The sequence below is a fragment of the Taudactylus pleione genome, unplaced genomic scaffold (genome assembly GCF_031769625.1).
Source record: "Taudactylus pleione unplaced genomic scaffold, aTauple2 ptg000086l, whole genome shotgun sequence".
Classification (NCBI taxonomy): domain Eukaryota; kingdom Metazoa; phylum Chordata; class Amphibia; order Anura; family Myobatrachidae; genus Taudactylus; species Taudactylus pleione.
In genome coordinates, this window is record NW_028284488.1 from 12635248 (window position 1) to 12652903 (window position 17656).

The window sequence follows — 17656 nt, forward strand, 5'->3', positions numbered from 1 at the left end:
ATGAAAACATCTTTACATCATAATTATACAGTAATATAAAATTGATGGCAGAAATGATGTAACATAGTGCCCTGAATTACTTTACACATCACAGCGCACATAAGTGAGTACACACTGAATGATTGCAAAACATATTTTGTTATATGTAGCCATTGATAGATCTCTTATTGTGTATAGAAATAAACATTCTGTCAAGATAGCTATGGCACAACAGACACTACTGCTTTTATCTGTGAGCGACAGAGGCTCCTCCCTTCCATCCACACAATCCCATCCTGTGATACCACAAGCCTCTTGCTGTACCTTCTCTGTGGACCAATGACAGGAAGCCACTCTTGAAGGGAAGGCGTGTGATAACATTGTATTTAATTTAAATAGGAGCTGCTTACGGTTTCCTGTCAGAAGTAGCATGAAAGAATAGAAAATGGACAAATCAGACACTGTTAAAACAGGCCAAAAAATACAATGGGGGGAATGGGAGAGTGCAGGGGTAACCTCTTTCAAATGATGGAGCCCCTTGGTACTTTTTATCTGATGATCACCAGACAATATGACAATATTATTCTGTACTATGGAAAACATACGTTTTGTAAACACACTTGGTCAAAAGTTTTGTTAGTACACCGTAACTTTTCCAGTTTTTACTGAAATTAAAGCAATTCAAGTCCAATGAATAATTTGTGATATATATATATATATATATATATATATATATATATATAAACAAAGTCCGCACTCACTGTATGTAGTACAACCAGTTTGCTGGGGTGTTACATCAATATTCAGTATAGGAAAAGTCCATATACCAATAGTATAATATAATATAGGTGTGCACTCACCAGTCTTCTAGAGTTTTGAAAAAAATCTCATTTCCACTGTATGTCGGTGCTCACTGTAAAATTTTGCACAATGCTCCGGTGCCTGTCATAAATATATAGCAAATGCCAAACAGAGAGACTGCACTCGAAGACTATCATCAAAACTAAAATAAATATATTTAGGTGCAACAGCGGGCGACCTTCCTGGGTGCAACCCCTTTCTCAAGCCAACACCACTGTATTGTGCACCCAGAAACGTTGCCCGCTGTTGCACCTAAATATATTTTATTTTACTTTTGATGACAGTCTTCGAGTGCCATCTGTCTGTCTGAGGTTTGCCACACACACACGTCCCGTCAAACAGCCCTGTAGGAGAGCCTTGCATATTTTTTACGTCCTTATTACCCATAAATTCATCTAAATCGCAATGTGATGCGACTATGATGCACCAGGAGACTTTGATGATTAATTTGATATGTGACACTTGTGCACAGTTGTTTTCCACGCCAGGTTCCGTTTACAGATTCAGTTGCACACAGATATACAAGTGTCAATATCAAATTAATCAGTAGTCTCCTGGTGTGTCCTATTCTCATCGCATTGTGACTTAAATGCATATTTTGCAAAAATAAAAAAAGACGCCAGACACTAGCAGAGTTGCACGGGACCTGACGGCTCGCTCATGCCAGGCATGTCGCGCTACATGACGTTTTGAGGCTAGATAAGCAAGGACACATCTGTATAGTGATCAGTCATCATGGACAAAGGTACAAGATCGTTTCCCACTGACAGAAGTGCACTGCGCATGCACAAACTGTGAGCATGTCATGTCAGTCACATTGTCTGATGTGCCTAATTGTGAAATCAAAATATGTCCTGTGGCACTCCAGCTGTTGTGGAACTACACATGCCAGGATGCCTTGCCACAGATGTGCTGTTAGGGCATGTTTAAACTGTATCCCTAAATGTCACATAATAAAAATCATTGTCACCCTCTTGCTAGAGAATTGTGTATAGACTAACTGGCCGTCCGTTATGAACCGCACCATACATTATTTGTCGCGACCATTGCGCTAAACCCCAGCATGGTAGCCGTAATCTCCTTCATAGTTGTGCTAAATAAATGACAAGCAAAGCATGTACATCTGCCTATATTTTGACTGCAAGCTGCGCTACGTGCATTTGCCTATATTTTGACTGCAGGCTAGGCGCAGTTGCCTATATTTTGACTGCAAGCTGCGCTACGTGCATTTGCCTATATTTTGACTGCAGGCTACGCTACGCGCAGTTGCCTATATTTTGACTGCAAGTTATGCTACGTGCAGTTGCCTATATTTTGACTGCAGACTACGCTACGTGTAGTTGCCTATATTTTGACTGCAGGCTACGCTACGTGCAGTTGCCTATATTTTCAATGTCGACATTTTGACATAACTGTTTGTGCATGCACAGTGCACTTCTATCAGTGGGACACCATCTTGTACATTTGTCCATTATGACTGGTCACCATTATTCAGTATTTTATCTAAGTCTACCTTATGCTTTATATTTGAAATGTCAATATTTTGACAGTGTCTACAGTTTAACAGTCAACATTTCAACCTATGTATTAAGGTGCCTACACACATGGCAATGTGCTGACGATGCGTACGATTTCCCTTGAAACTTCCCCGGCAGTCCTGCTCACGATTTGGCACACAATTAGGTGTATGAACAAACTATACATTGTGTATGCTTTCTTTTTGTTCAGTGCATCATATCCCAGATTGTCAGATCTGACCTACAGCACAGCAGATCTGAAGATGCGACGTGCGACCAGCGGGGACGCGCATCGGCATAGTCATCGTGAGTGGGGACTCACAATTAGGACATATTTTACATGATCTGTCATTCCGATGCGTCGGAATCGGCCAGATCGGGTAAAATATCGCCGTGTGTAGGCACCTTAAGTCTACATTATGTTCCTGTTGACATATTGATTGTCAATTTAAGTTGTCAACATAATGCAACTGCCAATGTTATGGTGCCTACATTTTGACTGTCTAAGTAATATACCGCACCCCTCATTTTCTCAAAATAATACTGCTTTTTAATTTTGGACTTTAAAAAAAATATATATATTTCAAGTGGATGAAATTAGTCTATGCTAAGAAGTAGATTAGAGCCTCACTGGTCAGTTATAGTGTATGATTTTGCACCTGGACAGAAATTTTAGCCCAGGTATGTCTTATATAAACAGGTGCTGAAACAGAAGGTATAGTTAACAATCACCAAATTAATCTATAACCAAGTATGTAGTTTGTTACCTTCTGAACCTAGTATTGTACTGTATGATATGTAGGCACTACATAAGTAGTTGTTATTCACTTGTTAACCCACCCATTGCAATGTCCAAGGGTGATTAATTAAGTAAGGTAACAACACTCACATGTGTAATGTTCTCCATCTCATTCTAATTTCCCACCAGGCCAGAGCAGGGAGACCACTGCTTCCCCTCACAGCCATTAGACTGCGCCTCATATCACTTATACTGTCCCAACATCAGCTGTAAGATGGTGGGGCTGGTGGAAACATGGTCACACATTGAGGGCTTAGTGTGATCAGATTTCTGCATCTAAGGGCACATCAGCAGTTGAAATTCATCATCAACTTGTTGAGTTGTACGGTGATAACGTCATGTCACGGAAACAGGTTAGGGTTTGGTGCACTGCCTTTGATAACAGGACAAACGTTCAAGATGAGCAGCGATCTGACTGGCCAAACACGTCTACCACAGATGACAATTTGTGCAGCATTGAAGGTCTGATTCAGGACAGATGCATTCAAGTTAGTGATATTGCTGATGAACTGAACATCTCAGTGGGTACTGTGCACAACATAGTTCATGAGCAAGTGGGGTACAGGAAAAAGTGTTCACGCTGGGTACCGAAGCAACTCACAGAAGTTAACGAGGCCAATAGGATGGGAATGTCTCTTGTGCCTTTGACACGGTACCATGAGGTGGAAGTGCAGTTCCTGCAGTGTATTGTTACAGGCAATGAAACATGGGTGCATCATGTGACACTGGAGATGAAGCAAGCATCCATGACATGGAAATGCACATCATCCCCGCCTTCAAAGAAATTCAAAACAACTCCATCAGCAAAGAAGGTCATGGCGACAGTGTTATGAGAACACAAGGGTGTGCCAAGGGAGATACTGTGAATGCTATCTGCTATTGTGACACAGAATTCCTTGAAAATTACATTGGTTGCTGCAAACAGGCGTCGTATTGCTGCGCGATAACACCAGGCAACACTCAGCCAACCACACATGTGAGTTGTTACATCGCTACCATTGGGTGGTACTGGACCATCTTCCTTACAGCCCTGACTTGACACAAAGTGATTTCTATCTCTTTGGACCATTGAGGAAGCACCTGGGTGGAAGGTGATTCACAACAGACTGTGAAGTTCAGCAAACTGTCATGTCCTGGCGCTTGACACTGATTTCTTTTATGCTGGTATAGAAGCCATGGTGTACTATTGGAACAAATGCTTAGACAAGTATGAGGACCATGTGGAAATGAATCTGTACCAAGGCCATACTACTGATCATATGTATATGTACCAGTTAAATATACTTATACAAGGGTGGATCAACAAATAAGATAACAATACCACTCATTGCATAAGAATGGTAACATTTACATTGTAGACATTGGTAAAAGTATATTAATGATAAAAATCTGAGCAGGTATTAAAGCTGATTTACAAACATCATTTGTGACCCAGTCATAAGAATATAAGAACTTCTTGTAGGTACTACCGCCCTCAATGCATGAAATTATGTGTTTTCTGCTAGTTTCTTGATATGACCATTTGGTGCCAAATGGTTGGGCTTCATGTGATAAGTTAGTAACATCTGTTTTGTGGTTTGTTTTTCCTCACAGAACTTAATGATAAAGGATGGCCACACTCCAACTGAGCCACAGGATTTCTGTCATGGTGAACATGCAAAGTCAAGTAAGCTGTTAGTCATCACAAGGAATGAAGATATATCTTCTAATATAAACAAGGTATGGTGTGTTTTTTTTTCTTACCAGAAATACATTCTTAATGGTACAAAAGAGTCATTTCTACAAGGAAATAAAAAAAGAAACAAGTCAATGCTTTACTCCTCTAACCTACTACTCCCTAGTGTGAGCCCAGTCAAAGAAGTTGGAGTTTGCAAGTACAGTGCATCTGTAATTATTCACAGTGCTTCACTTTTTCCACATTTTGTTATGTTACAGCCTTATTCCAAAATGGAATAATATTGATTTCTACCTCAGGGTCCTTAGGGATCCACAGGGATACCTTGGGGTATAGGTCTTGGCTCCACAGCCATGGGCACCAGAGTTAAAGATGTCCTCCCAGGATGCACTGGGCCCCCTCCTATACCCCGCCCCCAGGCCAAGGCACCTCAGTTTTCAGTAAGTGCCCGGCCGGGAAGCTGGGTCATCGCAGAGGTGGGCTGTGTAACAGCCCCTGAAGATCTTCAAGAGCGGTAGCATAGGACTGTCCAGCGGACGTCCATGCTACCGCTCCAACACCCCCGCCAGCGCCGACCACCGGTAGTGATCCGGGGAGCTCGGCGGGCTCTTGGGGGTTCCTGCTAGCGGAACCTCCGGGGGCCTGGGACTGTGGCCGGACCTACGGGGGGCAGCAGGTAAGCAGCGGGCGTCTGCGGTAGGCGCCCGCTGAATCACAGTCCGGCGTCCCCAGGGCTGGGGGCTCCCTGGGGACGGCAGTATAGTGGAGCCAGGCGGATGCCTGCGCTCTCCACTAGACCACCAGGGATACGGGGCAGGAGCGTTGCGGAACACGCTCCAGCATCCCGGGGGGTTAATGGCCTGCCAGGGGAGGATGCCTTCCCTGTAGCGCACAGGAGGCTCCTCCCCATCACTGCTGTCGGCGCCTTACATTAAGGCTTTGGCGGGCTGAGGCAGTGATCCTCCTCAGGCCAGCCTCCCTTCATCCTCCGGCGGCCATTTTATGCAGACGCTGTGGTGACAGGGTGCGGAGCCTGGGGTGCCCCTTACATACCTCTCCTCCAGTAAAGGTCAGCGTATGTAGCGCTATCACTGCCAGGCTGTAAGTCTGTGTAAGTGATAGTGCACTTAGTGCAGCGTTTCTGCATTGTATGTGACTTTATGCTAGCTCTGTGTGCCTGATTTTTCTCCTGTCAGCCATTTTAGCTATCGCTATTTCTTCCTCTTGACCAGCCCTCTCAGTGCCAGTACTGTCAGGGTAGGAATTTACCTCACAGTTTATGATTTATTTCTGTGAGAGGAGAGTCACATACCACTATGTCCAGTGAGGACTCTGTTCCTCTCCTATTTTCCTGCTCCAGATGTAAAGCAGGTGTGGGGGAGGGGGCGGTACTCCAGGATGGGTTATGTGCTGCATGTTTGGCTGTCCCTGGTAACTCTGCTGTACCCAGCACCTCTCAGGAACCACCTTGGGCTTGTTTTGCACAAGCCCTGACTGTTCTTGTAAATAGGCTTGCAGCCCCTCCTACGTTTCCACAATTGGGGTTGGCACAGCAGGCGGTAGTCCCGCCTCCTGTTCTGGGAGTTCCGGGACCGATAGTAATGCAGTACCCCCCGCAACAGGTCCTTAATCAGGCTGACCCAGTTTTGTCTGATTCTGGGGTGGTGAGCACACAGCAGGATCAATCCAGACCTGCTAAAAGACCGTTATTGTCATATCCATCCGCTCAGGATGATGAGGATGACGGGTCGTCTGATGAGGGCGAAATTCTAGATTTGTCGGACACCGACACTCCTCAAGCAGAGGCTAAGTCTAGTATTTACATTCCAGGCCTCATATGGGCAGTCCGCGCGGCCATGGTAATTACTGACGACAACTTACCTGCAGCGCCTACTCATGCTTATTTTAAAGAGGTTAAAGGAGCTGCAGCAGTTTTCCCCCCCTATCTGGTCAGCTAGTTGATCACATGGAGGAGGCCTGGAAATCTCCAGGAAAAAGATTTCAACCTCACAAGCGTCTGGCACGTACTTATCCCTTTGCGGAAGATTATTTCACTAAATGGGAGTCTCCTCCTCAGGTGGATTCTCACGTTACGTGCTTAGTAAAGAGCGCAACTTTGCCTATGCCGTCTATGTCTTCTCTGACGGATACTACAGACCGTAAGGTGGAGGTGTGTCTTAAGTCCATCTATTCCCTTGCTGGAGGAGCATCTAGACCAGCTATGGCTGTCTGCTGGGTGGCCCAGGCTATGGAAAGGTGGGCGGACGCTTTGGAGACATCATTCGCTTCTGAGGGTACCAGCGAACAGGTTATGTTAGTGGGTAACCTTCGGGATTCCGCTACGTACATTAACGAAGCAGCTTTGGATTTGAGCCTGCTTACTTCTAGGATTTCTGCGACGCTCCTTGTGGTTACGTTCGTGGAGGGCGGACGCTGAATCCAAGAAAGGCTTGGAATGCTTACCCTACAATGGACAGGTCCTGTTTGGACCAGCCTTGGACAAAATAGTAGACACGTTGGCGGCTGCCAAATCTGCGTGTCTACCCTCAGCCCCGACTCCGTCTGGGTCTAAAAATCCGTCCTTTCGGCGCTATCGCCCTCCGGGAAAACCTAGGGTTCAGTCCTTTCCGAGACCTTCAGGTCCCAAAAAGACCATGGGACAGAAATCCCCGTCGAATAAAGACGCAGATGATCAGGCTCACTCCGGAAGTGTGCCTGTCTTTGACGTGGTGGTTACAAAAGTCTCATCTCAGCAGGGGATGTCCGTTTTGGATTTCGGATTGGGTCCTTCTAACAACGGATGCTTGCCTTCGGGGCTGGGGCGCTGTGACAGGCCCACATGTCTTCCAGGGCCGGTGGACGTCGGAGGAATCGAACCTGCCAATCAATATATTGGAAATTCGAGCAGTGTTCAGGGCGCTGCAACATGCAAGACCGTTCCTGCTAGGGAAACCTGTGCAGGTTCAGTCAGACAACGCCACCACGGTGGCTTACCTAAATCGTCAGGGAGGAACTCGAAGCCAAGCGGCTCTAAAGGAGGTGTCCCGCATTCTGACTTGGGCAGAAGGCAATCTGCCGGCCATTTCGGCCGTCTTCATTCCGGGTGTGCTGAACTGGGAGGCGGACTTCCTCAGCCGCCACGATGTACACCCGGGGGAATGGTCTCTTCACCAGGAGGTGTTCCAACTCCTGGTGGACAAGTGGGGTCTTCCCGAAATAGACCTCATGGCCTCCAGACACAACCGCAAGCTGTGGGCGTACGGATCCCGAACAAGAGACACGGGAGCTCTCCTGGTGGACGCTCTGTCGGTGGAACTTCCAATTTGCGTACCTGTTTACTCCATTCTCCCTGCTGCCTCGAGTAATTCGAAAGTTCAGGCAGGAAGGAGGCAAGATCCTGCTGGTGGCCCCGGCGTGGCCCAGAAGGAGTTGGTACTCGGATCTCCAGTGTCTATCCATCGACACTCCTTGGCTGTTACCTCAGAGGCCGGACCTATTGTCTCAGGGTCCTTGTCTCTACCCGGACTTGAGTCGGCTATCTTTGACGGCGTGGCTCTTGAGGCTTCCCTCTTGAGGTCCAAGGGTTTCTCTAGAGCGGTGGTCAATACCATGTTACATGCTCGTAAGCCGGCTTCAGCTAGAATTTACCACAGGGTGTGGCATACCTATTTTGAGTGGTGTCGCCCTAAAGCGTACGATCCTCGCGAGTTTAGAATATCGAGAGTGTTAGCTTCCCTTCAGGCAGGCTTGGATTTAGGTCTACGCCTTGCTTCACTGAAGGTGCATGTTTCTGCCCTGTCGGTTTTGTTTCAACGAAGGATTGCCACGCGGCCTGATATCCGTACCTTTATGCAGGGTGTCCTTCGCATCCAGCCTCCCTATGTCCATCCGGTAGCTCCATGGGATCTGGCTGTGGTCCTGAAGGCGCTACAGGATCCTCCATTTGAACCTCTGGGTTCTGTGGATCTGAAATGGCTTACGGCAAAAACAGTGTTCCTTCTGGCTATTGCTTCAGCCAGAAGGGTGTCTGATTTGGGGGCTCTTTCGTGTCGTCCCCCATTTCTAATTTTTAATTCGGACAGGGCGGTACTTCGTACCCGTCCTGAATTCCTTCCTAAAGTAGTGTCTAGTTTCCACATTAACGAGGAAATTGTGGTCCCAGCCTTTAATTCATCTGATCTCTCAGCTGGTGAGGCTTCTTTGGATGTGGTACGGGCTCTGCGGATTTACGTGGACCGTACCAGTTCTTTGAGAAAATCGGACTCTTTGTTCGTCCTATATGGATTTCATAGGAGGGGGTGGCCTGCCAATAAACAGACTTTGGCACGTTGGATCTGCATGGCGATCTCTGAGGCATACACTCACGAGGGACTCCCAGTGCCACCCTCTGTGAAAGCTCATTCTACAAGATCTGTGGGACCTTCGTGGGCAGCTCGACGTGGCGCCTCAACTCTTCAGCTTTGTAATGCGGCCACCTGGTCTTCTGTCCATACTTTCGCCAAGCATTACGCCTTTGACACATTTGCTTCTCAGGATGCTTCCTTCGGGCGGCGGATTCTCCTTTCGGCACAGGAGCGTCCCCTCCCTTGAAGGATACTGCTTTGGGACATCCCCAAGGTATCCCTGTGGATCCCTAAGGACCCTGAGGTAGAAAACAGGAGATATGGTAAGAACTTACCTTTGTTATCTCCGTTTCTACGAAGTCCTTAGGGTCCACAGGGCGCCCGCCCTGACGCCCTGTGCTTTCGTAGGGGGGTGTTCTGGTCACCAGTTTCTGTCTCCCTTTTCTATGAGAATGTGAATCTTGTGTGTTCCAGACTTTCTTCTTCCTTTTTCCTCTCTCCCGGCCTATGGCTTGATATTAAAACTGAGGTGCCTTGGCCTGGGGGCGGGGTATAGGAGGGGGCCCAGTGCATCCTGGGAGGACATCTTTAACTCTGTGGTGCCCATGGCTGTGGAGCCAAGACCTATACCCCAAGGTATCCCTGTGGACCCTAAGGACTTCGTAGAAACGGAGATAACAAAGGTAAGTTCTTACCATATCTCCTGTTTTTTGTCCTCAAAATTCTACACACAATACCCCATAATGACAACGTATCAAAAGTTTTTTTTTTTTTTTTGAGATTTTTGCAAATTTAATTTAAGGAAAAAAACAACTTAGAAATGACATGTACATAAGTATTCACAGCCTTTTCCATGAAGCTCAAAATTGAGCTCAGGCGCATCCTGTTTCCACTGATCAATTAAGCTGTAGGAACATCTCAAGGATGGAGTCCACCTGTGGCAAAATCAGTTGATTGGACATGATTTTGAAAGGCATACACCTGTCTATATAAGGTCCCACACTTGACAGTGCATGTCAGAGCACAAACCAAGCATGAAGTCCAAGTCTGTAGACCTCCAAGACAGGATTGTCTCGAGGCATAAATCTGGGGAAGGGTGCAGAAAAATATCTGCTGCTTTGAAGGTCCCAATGAGCACAGTGGCCTCCATCATCCGTAAATGGAAGAAGTTCGGAACCACCAGGACTATTCCTAGAGTTGGTCAGCCGTCTAAACTGGGCGATCGGGGGAGAAGGGCCCTAGTCAGGGAGGTGACCAAGAACCCGATGGTCACTCTGTCAGAGCTACAGCATTCCTCTGTGGAGAGAGGAGAACTTTCCAGAAGGACAACCATCTCTGCAGCAATCCACCAATCAGGCCTGTATGGTAGAGTGGCCAGACAGAAGCCACTCCTTAGTAAAAAGCACATGGCAGCTGAAGGACTCTCAGACCATGAAAAACAAAATTCTCTTGTCTTGTGAGACAAAGATTGAACTCTTTGGCGACACTGCCAGGCGTTATGTTTGGAGGAAACCAGGCACCGCTCATCAACAGGCCAATACCATCCCTACAGTGAAGCATGGTGGTGGCAGCATCATGCTGTGGGGATGTTTTTCAGTGGCAGGAACTGGGGCACTAGTCATGATAGAGGGAAAGGTGAATGCAGCAATGTATAGACACATCCTGGATGAAAACCTGCTCCAGAGCGCTCTTGACCTCAGCCTGTGGCGACTTCATCTTTCAGCAGGACAATGATCCTAAGCACACAGCCAAGACATCAAAGGATTGGCTTCAGGACTACTCTGTGAATGTCCTTGAGTGGCCCAGCCAGAGCCCAAACTTGAATCTGATTGAATATCTCTGGAGAGATCTGAAAATGGCTGTGCACCGATGCTTCCCATCCAACCTGATGGAGCTTGAGAGGTGCTGCAAAGAGGAATGGGCGAAACTGCCCAAAGATAGGTGTGCCAAGCTTGTGGCATCATATTCAAAAAGACTTAAGGCTGTAATTTCTGCCAAAGGTGCATCAACAAAGTATTGAGCAAAGGCTGTGAATACTTATGTACATGTGATTTCTTAGTTTTTTGTTTTTTTATTAAATTTGCAATATTCTCAAACTTTTTGACTAGTTGTCATTATGGGGTATTGTGTGTGGAATTTTGAGAACAAAAATTAATTTATTCAATTTTGGAATAATGCTGTATCATAACAAAATGTGGAAAAAGTGAAGCGTTGTGAATACTTTCCGGATGCACTGTAAATGCATGTAACTTATACATTTAGTTCCCACCTTTTAGATTCTGGTCTGTGAGCCCTGAAGCGTTATTGGACTGCAGACACTGACTGCGCTTTCTCCCACACAGTGATGTTCCTGATTTGGATATTTGTTACTGAGAGGATGAATTCATTAGTAAAACCATAAAATTGGATTTAACTGTCTAATCTGATTTGGAAAAAGCACCCGGTCATCCAGAAGCCAAATGCTTGGGTTTGTTGGATGGTAGATGAAGACTATTGAAGGTGTGATCACTGTGTATTAAGTTACTGAAAGCGAACAGTGAAAGCGCGGCACACGCTGTCCAGCAAAACCAAATGGCTGTGAGCATCCAGGAATACTTCTACACAGGGTATTGTCAATAATGTCAGACAATAAGAGTTTCTTCGGGAACCAGGACAGAAGTAAAGTGGACCCTCCATTATCAGTCTGCCCATTTAGACACAGCAGCTTGTCATTCCATAATTAGAAGTAACTGCAGACCAAAGCTGTAGGTTTTCACCCCATAAGCAGAAGTAACTGCAGACCAAAGCTGTAGGTTGTCATTCCATAAGCAGAAGTAACTGCAGACCAAAGCTGTAGGTTTTCACCCCATAAGCAGAAGTAACTGCAGACCAAAGCTGTAGGTTGTCATTCCATAAGCAGAAGTAACTGCAGACCAAAACTGTAGGTTGTCACTCCATAAGCAGAAGTAACTGCATACCAAACATGTAGGGGAGCACCAAAAAAACCCTCTCAGGAATGTAGGCCTTGTGCAGCTGCTACTCTCTGTTGATTTTGAAACTTTGCTGGTCTAATATTGAAATTGAAAGGTGCTATTTCTGGACAGTGTTTTGCCTCCTAAATGTTGGATACAACCCAACAATTTAGTAGGAAGTAAAGAAAAACAAAATCACTTCATGTGCATTTCTTCAGAGTTAAGCCAGCAGGATTTAAAACTGGATCAATATCTGTTGTTTATTTAGGAAGGCTTGGTCGTTTGGTATGCACAGAAATGTTTGTTCTTTTCTATAAAGGTTTAAATATTTCATATTCGGATTAGCATGTGAAATAGAGCACACATTCACACGTCTTTGTTAGGTGTAAACTGGGGCACTGCATCATGTAAATGCTGCACAAAGCTGCAGATAAGATGTTTACTTTACACAGAGTTCAGCATGTCCTTGTTGGAAAATACATTCTCTCAACAAACCTAAAGTGACTGACTGTAGCTGTCCATATATGGACAGGGCCTTTTATTCAATTTGGTTATTTTAACCAAATGTTTCACCAATAGATAATGTTATTGCTTTACATTTACACATATTGCCCACAGAGCTAATTGGTGATCGAACCTTAGATATTTGCACCATTAGATCATTTTGTTATGTATTTAACGGAATCGGTATGAAGTACCGACAGTCGGGATCCTGGCGGTCAGAATCTTTGCGCCGTGATCCCGGCATGGTTAACATACCGACACTTGTTGGTCGGTATGCTAATCCTCTCCCTACCCTAACACTTCCTCTTAGAGGTCAGATTGCTGGCACATTCCGCTGCGCCTTTGGTTAGATTCCGGGTGCATGTATGTTCTGCAAGTTCCTCAATTCATGTGTGAGAAAGCCTAAAGACATCAGTTACAAATATGACTTCCGCATTCTAAACAGCCTGGGACATTGGGGCAGATGTATAAAGCTCTGAGAAGTTATAAAGTGGAGAGTGATAAATGACCAGCCACTTAGCTCCTAACTGTCATGTTACAGGCTGTGTTTGAAAAATGACAGGCGCTGATTGGTTGGTCATTTATCACTCTCCACTTTATCACTTCCCTGAGCTTCATACATTTGCCCCATTATGTGATTCATCAGTTTAGCATGTATTCCTATCTGCTTTAACTATGGTTTAAGGCAGGGATGGGGAACCTCAGGCCAGATGAGGCTAGCAGAAAAAAAGTTTTGGGGGCCAGTCCAAATTATTTCGAGGGCCTTAAACGGCCCCCAAAACTTTTTTCTGCTAGCCTCATCTGGCTAGCAGGGTACCTAGAATGGCACCCTGCAGCCAGAATCTATGCAGCAGTGCTGCCGGGAGCGTCCTCCAGACGGTCACAGCAGTGCTCTTACAGCTCCCCGGAGCATCCTCAGGATGCTCTGAGCATTACTGTAATCACCGGCAATTGTGGCCCCGCCCCGTGTGATGTCACATGGAGGGGGCGTGGCCTGCATCGGCCCGCGAATAATGTTATATATAAAATGGCCCTCGGCAGAAAAAGGGCCCATTTAATCTAGCTTCTCTCTATACCCAAAATGTCATCTGCATAACTTGTCTGATATAGACTAAGGACCATATTCAATATGGGGCGAAAAGTCATCGGCGATACTTTATCGCCGATGACGTCATTTTTGCCAGTTTGACTTATCCCCATATTCAATTTCAATGTATCCCCGTTTTTTAAAAAAGACTTTTCACACCTGTGAAAAGTCTTTTAAAAAACGGGGATACATTTTCACCACTGTTTAGGTTGTGAAAAAAAGTGCAGAATTTGGGGTTTAGGGGTGCAGAATGAAAAAAAAAAAAAAAACCTGCATCCTTTGTAATGTCCCCTTTAAAGTAATCTGTGTCAAAAAATATTACAAAAGTTCCTCAGGACACCCCAAAAAAGGTACTTTAGAAGTTTGTCCCCAAATATTTTTTTTCACCCCCAAAATTAAACTAGCGAAATCGATCCCGGGGAGGTTCCCAAGTATGCGGCAGGTGTTTTCTAGAATGCGGCTGGTGGCAGTAGGTGCATTTTTGAATAATTTTCCCAAATCAATTTAGGGACTTAAAAATATGCTTGTCCCCATTTTCATATACCCCAAATTTGATGGGACTAGTTATTCCCCCTCCCCCAACAAAAAAAAGATAAATGCTATTCTTTATCAGTTCTTCACTGGCGCATTTTATGCACCTGCTACGGCTATTAAAAACCCTGACTACCTTCAGCAGACCAAATCGGGGGTACCCATAGTGATCCCCCATGGCAGAACGTCTTTTGGGGGATGTCAGCATGATTTCCCCTAAAACTGACAGGACTTTTCGATACTTAACTTTTCGCAAGGTCCTGTTTTCGCCGTATCCAAATTGAACAAGGATAAGCGGGCACGCGTCCGATACTTTATCCCAGAAAAAACGGCGATGATGGCGAAAAGTCCGACCTCTGACTTTTCGCCTCAAATTGAATATGGCCCATAGTGCAGGTAGAGTCAGAAAATGACTTCACATATTACAAAAAAAGAGAACTGTCTTGATCTCCATCCTAACGAAAATAAAATAGATCAACATTTGCACTAATGCCACTATCAAGATCTTTATTTTGACTGCTTAAGTCCCTCTTATCATTTAAGCACTCATTACATGGATTTTGTTGTTCCTTTTCCTGTTCTATAAGCATGATACAAATATTTGTATGTTTGTACTGGTCTTGTGTTTTTGTTTTTTTTTGACAGAGAATCACTAAACAAAAAAAAAAGATTCATTATTAGATAAAATAATGGTACTTGTGTACTTAACGGATTAATTGCAGAGAGAACCCAATGAATGTTTTAAATGGTACTTGTGTACTTTACATACACAAGTACCGAAAGTTGGCCCCACCTAAAGAAGAAAGTTGTCCCCACGCGGGCTCGGTGGATCGCTATGCTTGTCACAAGGTTATATCCCCCCTCTATGCCCATTTGGATGCTAGGGAATGACTCTGGACACTGGGAATGACGCTGGACACTAGCTGATTACGTCAGGGTCCTTTCCGTGAAGAGGATTTGGACATTACCATGATTGATAATAATAATAATGAGTATACTATACTGCAGAGAACCCAAGTACTGAAAATATAATACAAGTTATGTTTTACTTTGTTCAGTATCTGCAGAGTTAATGTTATGTGTAAGCTTGTAGATATTAGAGTATATCCTTTTGTGTCTGTAGATTCCATCTTTGCTGCAGCTAAAGCTTCTACCAAATGTAACCTTTGCTGGTGTGGATGCCCCAGAAGATATTACTGAGTCTACGTACCAGGAGCTTTTCAAAGCAGGTGGATTTGTGGTTTCTGATAAAACTGTATTGGAAAACATAACTTTAGGTTAGTATTTATTATTTCTATTCTCTAGGTTTTATGTTTGGTATGGTACAGTTTGATAATAGCTTGCTTCTGCCACCAGTATTTATTGCGTGATATTGCGGGACTCTGCAGCAGGCTGGACAACTAGGGCGTTACATTGCTGGATGTGAGTGGATTAGCTGATTCTCGCATCCTATACTGGGTCAAACCTTTCAGCCAGGTACCTGCTATGTATTGGGCAAGGCTTGGTAATACTATATTCATCCTATAATTTATACAGTTTGTATGATATCACTACTCTTACAAGCTTGATGTGCTCACATTGTACAAAAGTTATTACCATACAGGATAAACTGTTTGGAATTAATGGTATATGCTGCATTTATTTTTATTTTTTTATAGAGAAACTAAAGGAGATTCTTACCGTTATGGAGAAGATGAACATAGCCTCAGCTTGGAAGTGGCTAATTCATTACAGGGAAAACAGGAAACTTAAAGAAGATAAAAGGTTATTTTTTTTTTTCTATCTGTACTATTATAACTTTGTTTTGTATATGGGGTAATCATTTTTTCTTTTAGATCCCACTGCTCTGTCTAGTAGTCAACATAATACTACAAAGCAGAGCTAGCCTTCATGTTCTTTGCATATTTATGACTTTCAATCTTCCAAGACAGTGTTTGAAAGTCGTAGGCGGTGGTTTGTTTGAAGGGAAGTGGGGGCTCTTTTAATGTAAAAATGAAACCAAACTGTATTGGGATGCAGTTCCAGGATTACTTAAAATTGTTAAAGTAGTATTACCATATTAATAATGTAACAAATGTTGTGCCTCCTTTCTTAAAGGGTAACTATACTCAAAAACTTTACCTAATTAAACTAATTTCTTCTTCAGGGTCTATAGGGCTCCACAGGGAGACAATGGGGGTGTAGGTAGTATTTGGAGGAAAGGACACCAACAGCAAAGCTTTTTTTTCTGTCCCAGGATGCTCTTGTCCTTCCCCCTATACCCCGCCTACAGCCCGAAGGCAACTCAGTTTCGTTGGTGTCTGGCAGGAGCTGGATCACCATTATATAGTGGGGCTGCTTTTAAGCACCCCAAGCTTTATCCTATGAATTATTTTTACTATAATAGAGCAAGCAGTGCTAGATAGTCCTCTGGACGTCTGCACTGCTGCTCCATCACCCCTACGCGGCGCCGCAACTCCAGTCATTGGCTAGGTACTCTCGGCGGGGCTCCGGGGGGAAGGGGACCTAGGTAGCAGGTTTCCTCGTACCCCTAACTGCAGACGGGACTCAAGGGGACAGGTAAAGCTAATTCAGTCTATGCGCAATCTTACCTCCCATCTCAGGAGACAGACCGGAGGCGCTGATGTAGACACCGGTTCGTCCTGGACTCCATTAGACCACCAGGGCATAACTTTTATACTGGCGTGGGGGACAACTGAGGCCAGGGACTTGGTGGTTGATGTCCGCATAGGGGAGACGCTCCCCTCCCCCAGCTCAGGGCGCCATTCCACTGTGGTCATGCCGCCCCTGAGCTGCTCCTCCCTCACCCTCCGCCCCCTCAGAGACTCGCGGCAGCCATTTTCTGCCTCAGGTCTCCGGGAACGCTGGGTCTGGTCTCCCTTTAGCCTGGTTATACAGCACTAATTCCTACCAGCCACTCTGGTCTGTGTAGTTGAATTTAGTGCCCACTGTAGTTATATTGTATGTGACTTGTGCTAGCAATGTTGTCTGTTTATTTTTCTCAACTGCCAGCTTATACCTTTCCCTTTCTTTCACTATAACCCTGGAATACTGAGGTATAAGGGGGTTCACTGTACCTTACATCTACCTCTATTTGTGAGGGCTGTCACATACTCTATCTGTTTTGCGCACTACACTGTACCATATTGTACATATATCTGTGTTGCTCACTGCACTGTGCCAGATTGTGCACTATACTATCCTTGCAGCTATGTCTAGCAAATGCAAGGGTAACAAGCAGGCCTCTTGTAAGTCCTGTTTAGCTTCATAGGATCTCATTCAAGATGGTCTATGTGCATCTTGTTATACGGCCCCGGGTCCATCGGCCCATGCAGCCTCTCCTCAGGAACCCTCTGGGCTTCCTTTTCACAGGTGTTGGCAAAAATTGTGGACCACCTAGCGGTCCCTG

The 17656-nt window shown here is 45.0% G+C and overlaps 1 protein-coding gene across 1 annotated transcript in view; it reads left to right on the forward strand.

Annotated features, from left to right (window-relative positions):
• TASOR2 (transcription activation suppressor family member 2) overlaps window positions 1–17656 on the forward strand; it is a 115989-nt gene that overhangs the window by 77637 nt on the left and 20696 nt on the right. Inside the window, exons 18-20 of the mRNA XM_088468704.1 lie at window positions 4750–4875; window positions 15371–15524; window positions 15906–16011. Coding sequence (XP_088324830.1) covers window positions 4750–4875; window positions 15371–15524; window positions 15906–16011 — 386 coding nt within the window. The remainder of the gene's footprint in view (window positions 1–4749; window positions 4876–15370; window positions 15525–15905; window positions 16012–17656) is intronic.